This window comes from Pyrgilauda ruficollis, unplaced genomic scaffold (assembly GCF_017590135.1).
Source record: "Pyrgilauda ruficollis isolate IOZ18807 unplaced genomic scaffold, ASM1759013v1 scaffold58, whole genome shotgun sequence".
Classification (NCBI taxonomy): Eukaryota; Metazoa; Chordata; class Aves; order Passeriformes; family Passeridae; genus Pyrgilauda; species Pyrgilauda ruficollis.
In genome coordinates this window covers 975,711-988,652 of record NW_024527488.1, presented here as the reverse complement: position 1 = coordinate 988,652, position 12,942 = coordinate 975,711, and the positions used below count along the sequence as shown (strand labels likewise).

Here is a 12,942-nt window from a genome sequence, read left to right as displayed (position 1 = left end):
AAACCCATCCATTCAGTTACAGAAGGCCTTGATCATTTCCACACACCTGCTCACCATTTAGTGATGTGCAACCCCAGTTACCTGTGCATCTGCCAGCTGGACAGCAGGAAAGCCCTGGTTGCCCTCTTCTACTCCTGCAATGTCATCCTGGCTGGTGCTGTGCTGAGAGTGGGTGCCATCCAGGGTGTTCTGGTCGCTGGACAGAACTGTGTTGAAGTCTGAAGCAGAGGGGATAGTAGGAAGATTGGGTGCCACACCTGGAAAATAAATACCCATGGAACACTAACACCACAGCAAATCTTACCACTGCTGACTCGATTAATTCAGCAAGATTATTTACACAGATAAACAAACCACAGTGGGTTCTGTAACCTCACAAAGGTGGCATTCAGGACAAAGAAACGGCCTGATATTGCTGGAACAGGTAGAGATTGTCCAATTCAAACTTGGAAAGAGTCATTCTGCAGAGAAACATATCCCAGTTTACAAAGGAGCCACAATAGCTCAGCAATATGTACAGCACAATGATGTTTGTAGGATCAGATTGCTGGTTCAATATTAAAAACAAACTAAAACAACCTCCTATTGCCTAAGATTAATATAGCACAGTTGAAGGGGTGTTAACAGCAAAAAGATTCCAGTGTAGTGTTAGTGAAAAAGAAAATTAAGACACACATTGAAAAGTCTGAATCATCATCAGGCCAAGAAGAAAAATAAATGAGCTGCGATAAATTGTTACATCTGGTTCTTTAATACACTTATAAACTTGCAGAAATAATTTTTTTCTTTATTCCCTTACGCCAGTTAACTCATTTCAAAACACGTTTAGTCTCAAAATTGAACTGAGAAAGAGCAAGGATTCCAATGCACAAATCACAAAATAAGCATATGCAAATTAGATCAAAAATAGCCAACAAAACCAAGGAACTCAGCAACAGAAGATGATTTTATGGCTTAAGTTTTGGCAGCTACACACTGCTTTGGCAGCTATACTGACAGCTCGAAATGCAAGAAAAAGCTAAATTTTTGGAGGCAGGGTGAGGCAAAAGAAAACAACAGTTTTGCTTAAATCCCATCTTCTCATTTTCCAGGTTGCTGTGAAGTCCCACAAGTAATACTTTGAACCAATTAAGTCCTGTTGACCATAAATCACTCTCTCAATTACTTTCAGTCACAAAGTGGCAAACACAGGCACAGCCAACCCAGAACCACCTGGAGCTCAGCTGCAAATTAGCAATACCTGTTGGAAGGCTGTTGTGCCCAGACTTGGTGGCTGGACTTTCCTGCATGACACTTCCCCTGTTGCCCACAGCATTGGACATCCAGTTATAGAAACTCACAGAGGAGGGCTCAGACAGCAAAGGGTGCTCAGACAACATGTCTGTGGCCACGGTGTTTCCTGTGCAGGTAAAGCAGAAACTTCAGCATTTCTTGCATCCAAGCCAGGAGAAACAAGGAACATGGCATGATTTCACTGCCAACACCTATAAACTATAAAAATAAGCCTAATTCTCAAGGTTTATTCTACTAAATTATGTGTCAAACAGCACTATGGGTGCTACCACAGAAGTTACATGTGGCACTAATGGATGTTGCACTACACATGGCTTTGCATTTGCATCTCTACCATTAATTAGAGGAAAGGAGTCATTAAGAAACCAAAATACCTTTTTTTCTGAACAATATTTCAGTCCCTGACAGCAAAGGAGAGAGGTTTTAGAGAAAATACAGTATCAAATACAGTACGTAATTTACATATTAAGAAAAACTGATAACAATACACTCTGAAAAATAACACAGAGCATAAACATTTCAATGTTTCAAGCTTCTAAAATATTTGTTGAAAAGAAACATCTTCATACACCATTACTAAAAGTCTTCAGTTTATCATAGGCAAACTATGTTACTGAAATATTAGTTTCAGCTCTCTTTTTGAACTACTCACAAGGTTAAGAAAAAACAAATACAAAAAGGTTATTTCCTTATTCATTCAAAAAGACTCGAAAATTATGCTACATCATACCTGTTTATGCTACATCATACTTTTTTATGCTACATCCTACCTGTTCTTGTTAAAGAACTACTTTTAACTGCAGTTGAACTTCTTTGAGGAGTCCCTTCCAAAAGATTGTGCAGGCTAGGAAAGCTCCCAGTGAGATAGCTGAGCAGACTTTCTTTCCTTGGGCTTTCCCTGACTCCCATTCCGGAGCGGCCAACATGCACTGGTGAATCCGTAGCTGTATCTCCACTGGTGTAACTCAGGGAATGATATGGATGGATGCCCTGTGAGCAGAAAACAAAGAAATTAATGAAGTACTGTGGACACTGCAAAAACAAAGCAATATAAGGTTGGAACACTATAATTTTGCTACAAGTTACTGGAGAGCCTTGCCAGTCTTTGATTTTGTACCATGACGGTTAAATCATTGTTTCTGCTGCCCTAAATAAAAGATCAAAAGCTGTAAAGGTTAGGGCACATCCTTGAATGATGCACATGAAGTTAATTGGCAAGGAAAACAACAAAGAACAGATGAAGAATACAGACCAACTGCTGGAGCATCCCTTTTCTAAGGTCAGGAGCACACCTTCCACGTGCTACAGCTACTTTTTGCATGCATTTATAAATCTGCAGCTACAGAACTGCTCCTGAATGGGCCAGCCACAACCCCCTTTGCCCTGGTGCCCAGCCCTGTGCACTCACCTTGATTTTCAGCACAGAATCGCTGTGAGTGTGAGTCTTGGACAACTTCCTCATGATCTCAGCACCAGTGACAGGCCCGGAGGAGGCGCTGGCAGGGGGAGGGCGATTGGCTGTTCCTTCCAGCAGCATCGTGTGCTCACTCACGGTAGCTGCACCCAAGCAAATATTTGTCCTCATTTAGATATATTTGGAGAACCAAGATTATCTATTATCAGGCACATTTATCTACAAGCAGTCATGAACTTCAAGTGCTGGCACACACCCACACAGTGCTGTCTGATTTACAGACAAATAAGAATACCTCAGACAGGGGTCTGCTGGGTTTTGTTTAATTATCCAAGTGTTTCTTCTTAATCTAAACATATTTGAGAGAAGGGGGCAAAAATTTCCTTTATACTGTATGATTACATACAAGTTTCTCACACAAACATCTTTGCTCTCTTAAAGCTGCTAACTGCTGCCTGGCTTTTAACTGAAAGGTAGAAAATAATTAAGTTGATTTATTTTGTGCAGGAAAAAAGACAAAAGATGTGAAGAAAGAGAGGTCTCCTATTTTGTTTCTCCCTGAACAAGCACTAGTTACTGTAATACTATAATTGTCATTGTTAGCAGCAGCTTCAGAATGAAGGTGATATAAAAAAAGCAGCTTGATAATTCTAAAAAGGAGACTATAATGTGTCAAGCATTAAAAGTAAACAAGATACATATGTCTGAGAGGAGCTGCTTGCCTCTATAAATTTTTATGGAGATAACATGAAAATACCTGCATCAAATTCAAACTCTGCTCCATCAGCACTTGTGTCACTCTGAAGGCCCCCTCCATTGTCCAATCCAAGGCCATCCTCATGCTCATGGCAGGCATTCGGCTGCAGTTTCATGGGCTGGGTTGGTCTGTGCAAGCTGACTCCTTTAAAGGCTGGGGTGACCACAATGAACTTCATCCACTGCCTTGCTAAGGCAACCAGACCTTTCTTTAAGGTCACTAAGGCAGGAAGACCATCACTCTTTAAATAAAAAATTTTTAAAAAAGCCACATTAAAAATTCATATCACAGCATTTTGAAGTAAACTGGAGGGGAGAAAAAGTCAAAGCTCTCTTAAATCTCTATACTTAAGAAGCTTATGACAAACATGCTGGCACCACAACACATCAAGCAAGAAGCCAAGGAACTGAGAGATAAAAAATTACAGCTTCAATGAACACAGTAAATACATTTGTCTACATGACTTGAGGATCTAGCCCAAGAGGCCAAAAATAAACAACAGGAAGCAGGTTTGTTAAATAAGAAGCTAAAAGCACTTGAGTAATTATCGGGCTCTGAGCTATGGGCTAAGATTCATAGCAACTCTTTACAAACAGAACTGAAATCAAAAAGATTGTTTTTTCCATTGTTCATAAGGAGTGTTTTAGGAGCATAAATCTGAGGCCAAATATAGGGATTGTTCTGATTACATCACTGAATTGGCCTAAAGAAAACAAAAGCTTGGTATTTTGACCACAAATCAAACTGTGCTATTCCTGATCACTGGCTCTCAGCTGAATACCAAAGTGTTTAAATCTGACAGCTGTGGAATTGGATTATGAAAATGACACAAAATCAGGAATAAACACTCCTCCCCTTCTGCCTGATGTTTGTTCAAATAACTATTATTTCCCACTACAATCTAGATATTAACATTCTAAAGCCATTAAGAAAAATATTAGATTCTTAAACCCTAAAGTTTGTACAATTCTAGTTCCTTCCTTAAACTGTCTGCATTACCCCAGTGTTTCTAGAAGACATGAAAACTAGTTCCAAGGAAAGAATTTGGAATAAACTAACCAGTTCATGCACTTGCCTCAATATTTGAGACTTATTCAATTTTAAAACAATGAAAAATGAAATCTTATAAAAAGGCCATTGAAATATGATAGAGAGGGAATGAAATCTGATTTTAAAAGCCACATACAGTTTTAAAGACATCCCTTTTTGGTTTGTGATCTCATGTATTTACTAATAGTTTGATAAACATGCATATATGCAGGCCATAACAAAAACAGCAAAGAAAATGAAATTAGAAAAACAATATTTACTTATCACTTTAAAGATGCATATGAGTCTGGGTTATATTTCCTTGTTTGTTAACCTTCCTCAAACTGTTGCCAAATTTAAGACATTAGAATTGGCATATTTGAAACTAAAGGACTGAGACATTTCCAGTTTTCCAGGGTAACTTACCATCGTGGCATCCTCAATAATGGAGTAATTTGCTTGATGAAGGTAATGGTGCAATATATTACAGAGTAAACAAGAGGGATTTTCTTGCAAGAAACGAGCCACTTTGGTAAGCCTGTTGTACTTGCTTCTCAGAGGGAAGTGCACACTTTTATTCTAGATTAAAATATAAACATTTTCAACATATAAACATAATTGCAAATAGAGCACCAATGACAAGATTTCATCCACAAAACAACAAACTTTTAACTTCATTTTGAACTTCTGCAACAAGGATTTGCCTTATGGGTACCCACCTCATTTTAAATACTGCATGTGAAAAATAATTCTGGATGCATATTTCTTTATATGAAGCAACAAAAGAAAACTCAAAATTTTCAATTTCAATGGATTCAAATTGCAGGCCTTATAAAGTTACATCTGCACTAACAGATATATATGCAAAGCTAGCTGCAGTTTTTGAACAAACAGTTTATTCCTAGTTAAAGACAAAACAGGCACTTTTTAAAATCTGGTTTAATGCTAGAGAGAGGGTAGGAAAAAGAAACAGGAAGGCAGGTAGGAATAAGAGACTGCTGCAAAGGGTAATATTTGAACAGAGCAGAAAATCAGTGTCACACTTAGGTCATCCATCTCACTAAGCAAGACAGGATCTCAGTGTGAGTATCACGTCCAAATCTTGCCACTAGATGGTGCCAATCCAACCAACAGCAAACAAAAATACTTCATAAAATATACCAGGCACCACAGCCATACTTCTTACTCTTATTTTACCTGGAGATGCACTCCTGTAAGAAGCACGAGACTTGGCTCTGAAACTCGGACTGTGTGCAAGAAGCAGAGCTTTTTGTGACTTCTTGTGACCAATTCCAAAGGCTCACAAGAGATGCTCTAAATTTGCCAGGGAAGACATCCAGAATTCCACAAACTACATTTTACCTATCACACTGTCCTGTTCTGATATGCTCATTGATTTTATAAAGGCGATTTACCTCTAGAGCTTCTGTCATAATGCACCCCATAACAGCACAGATTCGCAGGGTTCCTTCAGTTTCCAGCTTATTTAATGAAGACTTCACTTGATCTATGGGAACAAGCCAAGCACCAACTGCAGGTGTTGCAGTGCTCAGGAGGTTCAGCTGCCTGTGGAGACAAAGAGAAAGGGCTGTTCACAGGCAGCAGCAGCAATGAGCAGGATTTTCTGGTGCTCTTATGAACGACAGCCAAATAGGTGGGACACTGATGCAAAGTAATAAACACAGACTTACTGCCCAGAAAACAAGAACTGGCAGAAAGTACCTGAGGCAATTTCTGTTTTACTCACTCACACACTCATGATTCTTCCCACTTTTGCTACTGCAATTCCTTCCTTTTCCCATTTGTATTCCCTACTGAAATCATACAGTTTGAAATTCCCATCACTGACTGAATCACACATGAAGTGTTACATGTCATGAAGGACTTTTGCTAAAGGGCTGAGGCAAGAGTACCAGCAGAGTATTTTCTAACTTATGGCTTTATACTGTCAGACCGAAATATTTGGCAAATTCTACATACATGATGTGAAAAACTATCTTAGAAACACACATCTAGAACTTGACAGTGCAATGGCAGTCAGATCATGCATGATATCAGGTTGAATACCAAAAGCACTGAGCTGTTCTCTTCACTAGCATCTCACCTACTCAAAACAAACACCTTCCCTTGCCTTTCTCCTTCATACATTTCCATCTCACCAGAAGTTGTTAGTGAGGGCTTTTGGTTTCATTTGGCTTTTTCACTCTTCCTTTTTTCTTCTTTTAATCACATCTAACTAAGAATTTCCTAGCAGCACGTCCACAGAAAATACAACAGTAAAAAACTGAAGTCTTACTCTGATATATACAAACTCAAAATTATCATTTCCAAAGAAGCTTCAAAAATTATTGAAATTCCATTCAGAACCTACTAAATACAAATGCAATTTAACAAAGCAGAACTGCCATTTTCTCTCCTTTATATCAGGTAAAATTATACCTTGAATATATATGGGCTGGGGAGCGCACATTGGTGGGAGCTGCAAAACTAAACCAAATTTCTTTGATTGTCAACTTCATGCTGCAGGAGTCAGGGGGAGGAGGCATCAAGGGGATATCTTTTTTCAGATCATCTGATTCAACACCTTCATCCTTCAAAAACAAGGAATCATGAAGTTAGAAGGGAAATCATCTCCCAAAATTATTACACTGAAAAGCATGAACATACCACACGTGCTCATAATTTATTTTTTTCCAGAGGTATTTAGGCAAAGCAAAATAAACTAATGCTGTCCACTAATCCTCCCAAGAGACCCTGCAGAAAGCTGGAAGTTTAGTGTCTAAGCAAACAGGATGAGTTACTAACGATTTGTACCCAGTTTGAACATACCTGCTCATCTGAAACTGAATTTCCATTAATATCTGACGAGGGACTTATTCTGTCACAAGGGAGGTTATCTTCAGACACATCAGTGTTGTAGCCACTACCAGTGGGGGAATCTGAAGAGTTGTTTGATGCAAGCAATCCACCTCTCTCTGCGTCTCTTGATTTGCCCATGACTCCAAATGTGTTATACAGCACTGCCCCAGACTGTCTTCCCCCTGGAAAAATACCCAGACTGTAAAGGTTGGCAACACATAAACTGCTGTAAGTTATGGCCCATAGAGAAGATCTGTGCTTAAGCATAGAAATACACATGGTTTTGGTTAAACAAGATGTATTACCATTCTATTCAACAACTTATCACTACTATTTTGAGCTTCTGATGCTTTTGAGCCTCTTCCACAAGTAGATGAAGAGTACTCACATAAAGACTTCTTAAACATTATTCTCTGGAAAAAAAAAGTAACTGGGATGATAGAAAACACATGTATACTGTGGGATTTCTTTTACTTTTTGTAACTAGCTTTCCCTTCTAAGAGCAAAACTCTGGCTCTATAACGCACTTCCTGTGGATAAGGTGAGGATTTGAGTGATGAGTGAAAGCATCACTTTTAACCTTAAGAAACTGATGAAAGTTTATATGAATTTATTTCATATACAATTAGTAGTGGCACTTACAACTAAAAATGTTTTCACTGTATAACCTATGAAATTTATTTACCACAGACATGTATTATTCAGCATCATCCAGATGCAACAATTTCTAATCAAATAATTGCTAAGCCAGAAGACCTATCAACAGAATTGTCAATAATCTCATAAAAAAACCCAAAATACAGCCTTGCAAAGCTTTACCTTTTATAGTTAAATTTTCAATCCCACACTCAAACATTATCCAACCCCACTTCTCTTGACTAGGACCAATTCGAGCCACATCTGGAACAGCTTGCTGATCTGTTTCATCCACAAAAGTGAACTCATCCAACTCTTCCAAAGTAAAAAGAACTTTTGATTTCCCAAAAGGAATGGCTGTTATTGCACAAGTTCCAATATCTGTGAAAATAAATAGATAAATAAATATTTACAACTTTGCTTCAAAATGGAAAAAACTTTATGTCTTCCAAAAAGCTCTCTAAAGTTTAGAGTGTTTTGGGGGAGTTATCCCTTTAGTATTCCTCAAACAGGAGGGGGAAATAAAAAAGAAAGAATGTCTAAACTTGAAACATGAGCAAGAAAAAGAAGCACATAAAGAGGATAAAAAAGCCTTTCTCCTGGTTTGTTAATATGGGCAGGATAATTCTTAAATTTGAAAAAAAAAAAAATCCCAAACCCAAGGACTGAGCCAAATTTGAAATCACTTTATACCTAAATGTCAAATACCTCAGGAAAAGAACTACACTGAGTCAATTATATCTCTTCTAATCCTTACTCTCTGCCTCCAGTTTGTAACTGCACCCACTTTTGAAGTAAATATGAGATACTAAGATCTTTAGAAAGGCTCTTCTCAAACCTTTTAAATAGAAGATGATGACATTTCTTGGTTAGAACTCCAAAATTGGCCCTCTTGAATGTCTGTAGCATACTTGACAGGGCACTACTCCTAAGACTCTATGCACAACTAAATAAAAAGGGAGGTAACCATTTCAGCGTTCTGTTTTAGTTTTTCTCTTATTTCATTTGCTCCCTCATCTTTGCACAGCAGTGGGATTTTCTGTTGTTTATTTATTTATTGTGTATTTTTTAATCATCCTGGCTTTACAGAGTACTTCCTCATGTCTGAAGACTCCTGTTCCTTATGGAGCGGAGTCAAAGCTGGTGTAGATTGCATCAAAATTGAAGCAGTTTAACAAAAACTGCTTCTACTTTTGGTCAACTTTTCCTGGTTAGTTTTTCCTGGATCAGGAGTTATAGCAAAATTTAACTCATAGCTTCTTGAAGGCATTTCCTTAACACAAACAACAAGGAAGTCAATTGGGTAGATCTCATTTTCAGCTTTAGAGCTGTTATAGTTAACAATCTACAGGTTGTCATGCTGACATTTCTGGCACAACAGGCACATTATTGAAAGTGTTAGAATGCAGTAAGAAAGCAAATAAGTGTAATTCATTCCCTGCCAAAGGTGACAAGAAATGGTAGCTGAAAAGAGATTAGCTGGGAGGAAGAGAGCTCAGGCCTCAAATTCCAGCAATGCAGGTCGATGTTTACAGGGCAACACATCTGCCACACAAACTGCTTACAAGTTTGTCTTGACAGCTTTTAGTTTGCCTAAGTTTAAATCTAGCACTTAGTGGAATAATAATTCATCCCAAACTTCTTTTTCAAGTACCTGAAAAAGCTCTGGGTGCAAGTAGCTTTTTATCTATGTTGATAAAAAACCTACAACCAAACTACAAGATCAAGGCCAACTCTAACTACTTGGTTCTATTAAAAGTGACATTTCCACATAATGTCATAATATTGTTACATACCTGTTGTATCAAGACCTCTAAGCTGTCCATGAACACGATGGATGTTCAATTTAGCAGCAATTTCTTTTCCTTTTTCTGCTCCAGAATTTGATCTCAGTGAGCCAGAAGACTGGGGCTGCATTTTGCTGGTTTGGATGTAGCGATCGAATGTGACAGAATTCCTCCCAGCTTCTGTGTTGTTCGAAGTCTCCTCAACTATACCCCTTTACAATATCAGGGAAGAAAAAAAAAATGAAGCAAATCTCAAGATAAACACAAACAATCAAATGAAACATGTCTGAAGTTTACGACAAACAGTGACATGTGCTATTGTTACCTGTTCATACGAACTTGAGTGGCAATTCTATCAAAACACAAAGCTACTAAGGAAACATGAGTCACTGTTTTGCTGGAAGAAACTCCTGGGGATTCATCCACAGATGCTTGTAGCAAACACAGGTTCACCTGCACACAGAATTCCATGAAAGAGTAAAGACACTCAGAAAGATATGTTACATTAATCACTAATTTCGGACAGAACCTTGTCTTATACTTTCAGCAAAAAGAAAAATAAAACCATGACAACCAGAATATAATTTAAAGACATGGCACCAGTTACCTCTATGGTGGTTGATATTTAACTACTGCATGTCTACCATCATAAAATTAAACAGCTCCAAAAGTCAAAACTTTAGTTCTCTGGCACAAACGCACAGCTTCACTTCAGCTTTTGGGGAACAAACAGGGATCCAAAATAAGGGTCATTTTGTGAAGCATTTTTCCACTGATAAGCTAAAAAAAAGTTGTTACCTTTGGAACTGTAACATTGGCCTGAAGACCTTTAATTGTCACATTATCCTGCTTAAGTGAGAGATTGGTCTGTGCTGGTCCCTGGTTTGTTGTTCCTGTTGTGGTCGTGTCTATTTTTGTTCCTCTGATGTCTTGCTTTGAAGACAACTTGAAGAGGGGAGAAAAATAATTTATTAGCACAAACTCAAGAGTTGCTGAGCTCAGGAGTAACAGGATTTTTTATTAGCATTGAAGCAGAAAGAGATTCTGACTTCACTTCGGGCAATTTACCGTGACTTTCAGAACAAGGGCTACAGCATTTAGAGGTAGAGTAGGTCTAAAACCTAAGGGCAGCAGTGCCATTCTGCAGTAAACTTTTACAACCAGACTTCAGCTGAAAGTTTGAATTCTACACATGTAAGTTATACAAAATAACTTACTATGAAACAAGTTATTAGTGTCCACTACACTGTGAAGTCTAAGAAACCATAAAATATAAATATGGTCATTACCTTGGACAGAAAGAAGACCTAATTCTGTAGAACTATCATGCAATTCTATTTAAGTTAATTTTTTAAGGTCTCAGATGAACTGCAAAAAAAAGCCCACAGGCACTTTCACAGCTCTCCCTAACTACTATAAAACAATAAGTAACATCTCACTGAGATAAATGTAATACTTAAGAATACCAGCTATAGTAATTTCAAAGAAGAGAATGTGTGATTTCATCTGATGTAAATTACTCTAGACCATCCAAAACAGAAAAACTTCTATCCTGTAAGACTCCTGGAGAGTCAAAGACAATATGTAAGAGTTGATTATGAAAATGCATGAAAGTATGCATTCCAAATTAATACAGTTATTAATTTAGCTATTATATCTCAAAACACTAAATTCAGTTAAAACATTTTCCATGTAAGATACAGAAAAGAGTATTTTCTCAAATCCATGTGGATTTCTTTGTTCTCTCCTCACATTTTCTGAGGAACTGGTCTTGCTGTTCTGCACAGCATCCCTCAGGACTTTGCAGTGCAGGTCATCCACGATTGCTGCCGGGTGCCGGGAGCTGGCACAGTGCACCATGGCCTCGATGTACCTGCGAGGGGAAAAGAGCCACAAGAGACCATTGAAGCTCCCAGTTTCACATGGCACACCGACAGCCACGTGCAATTAACACTACAGAGGGAAAACAAGCACTGACAGACACAATGGGCACTTCCCATTCTTCCAGCCACCTCACAGGAAATGCAGCATTACATCCGGTGGGCACCAGGCCCTGCTGCTCCATCAGCCACGCTATTCATTCCTTTTACCTAAGCCTTTGGTGAACAGAACAGCTGTGATTTTAGACAATTTTTAGTATCATGAAAATAAAATTACCTATCCAGTGCCTCTGCTACAAGAGGAGTGAGAACTACATCTACAGTTCCTTTTACTTCCACGATTGCCGTGGTCCTTGTCTGGAAGACCGGGTGATCCAACGTCCATTCCTCTGTTATTGTTTCATCATCTGTATTCTCTGCAGACTTCTTATCCAAGGGAGTGTAAGGTGTGCTAAACAAGTCAAACACACATCAATGATCAGGCTTTGTAAAAACAAATACAAAAGTGTTCTGGTATAATTTTCACTATTAACAAAATCCACATAACAGCAGGTTTCTTCTACTGTGTATCTTAGAAAGTACAAAAATACAATCCCAGGGTAAGGCCTTCCCTAAATTCAAGTTAAGCTGCTGGCAATGAAATGGACACTTGCCATTAGCACCCCCAAATTAATCTAAATGAAATGACCATCCATAATCTTGAAAATGTATATGTGAAATGATTTAACGCTTGCACTGTGTACTTTCTGTCTGACCAAACGCAAATATTTCATAATAGAATGACCTGTTCTGAAATAGATCTGGTACTGAAAACTACTCCTGTAAATCAAATTTTGAAAGGGCTCATGGGAGCCAAAATATTTCAGAAGACTATCATGAAAATCCTACTTTGAAAAATATGATAATAATGTCAGGCTGTGTTCAACTTACTTAGATGTTGATCCTGTAAGCTGCATGCCTCTGTCCAGTAATGAATTAGCTGTGAGACCCTGTTTAACAATCTAAGATAAAAGTGCAAAGAAGTTTATTACATTCCTTCTATATATAATAAAAACCCCAGCCAAGCGATCTTTAAAAATTCCTCTTAAAGCTCTTTTTGTTAAAAGAACACTTAGATTCTTCAATATAGGATACAGGAACTTGCAGGTTTGCCTTTTAAATTCCTTCAAAAATCAGATTACACTGCTTTTACATAAACATTTATTTATTGCTTTTATAAAAAAACCTTCAAATACTAATCTACATAAGGTTTGCATCAACACAAACCTTTTCTGCAAAATGATAACA

The 12,942-nt window shown here is 38.0% G+C and overlaps 1 protein-coding gene across 9 annotated transcripts in view; it reads right to left on the bottom strand.

Moving 5' to 3' along the window:
* Positions 1-12,942, bottom strand: part of KIAA1109 (KIAA1109 ortholog) — an 86,822-nt gene that overhangs the window by 33,507 nt on the left and 40,373 nt on the right. For 8 of the 9 annotated variants that reach the window (XM_041482252.1, XM_041482254.1, XM_041482251.1 and 5 more), the window contains exons 29-44: positions 12,586-12,656; positions 11,933-12,106; positions 11,528-11,648; positions 10,574-10,720; positions 10,101-10,228; positions 9,785-9,987; positions 8,172-8,369; positions 7,323-7,534; positions 6,933-7,084; positions 5,909-6,059; positions 4,920-5,072; positions 3,465-3,705; positions 2,702-2,850; positions 2,064-2,283; positions 1,241-1,399; positions 82-257 (exon numbers count right to left, since the gene is read on the bottom strand). In XM_041482252.1, coding sequence (XP_041338186.1) covers positions 82-257; positions 1,241-1,399; positions 2,064-2,283; positions 2,702-2,850; positions 3,465-3,705; positions 4,920-5,072; positions 5,909-6,059; positions 6,933-7,084; positions 7,323-7,534; positions 8,172-8,369; positions 9,785-9,987; positions 10,101-10,228; positions 10,574-10,720; positions 11,528-11,648; positions 11,933-12,106; positions 12,586-12,656 — 2,655 coding nt within the window. The remainder of the gene's footprint in view (positions 1-81; positions 258-1,240; positions 1,400-2,063; positions 2,284-2,701; positions 2,851-3,464; positions 3,706-4,919; positions 5,073-5,908; positions 6,060-6,932; positions 7,085-7,322; positions 7,535-8,171; positions 8,370-9,784; positions 9,988-10,100; positions 10,229-10,573; positions 10,721-11,527; positions 11,649-11,932; positions 12,107-12,585; positions 12,657-12,942) is intronic. The other variant, XM_041482255.1, reaches the window with a different exon arrangement.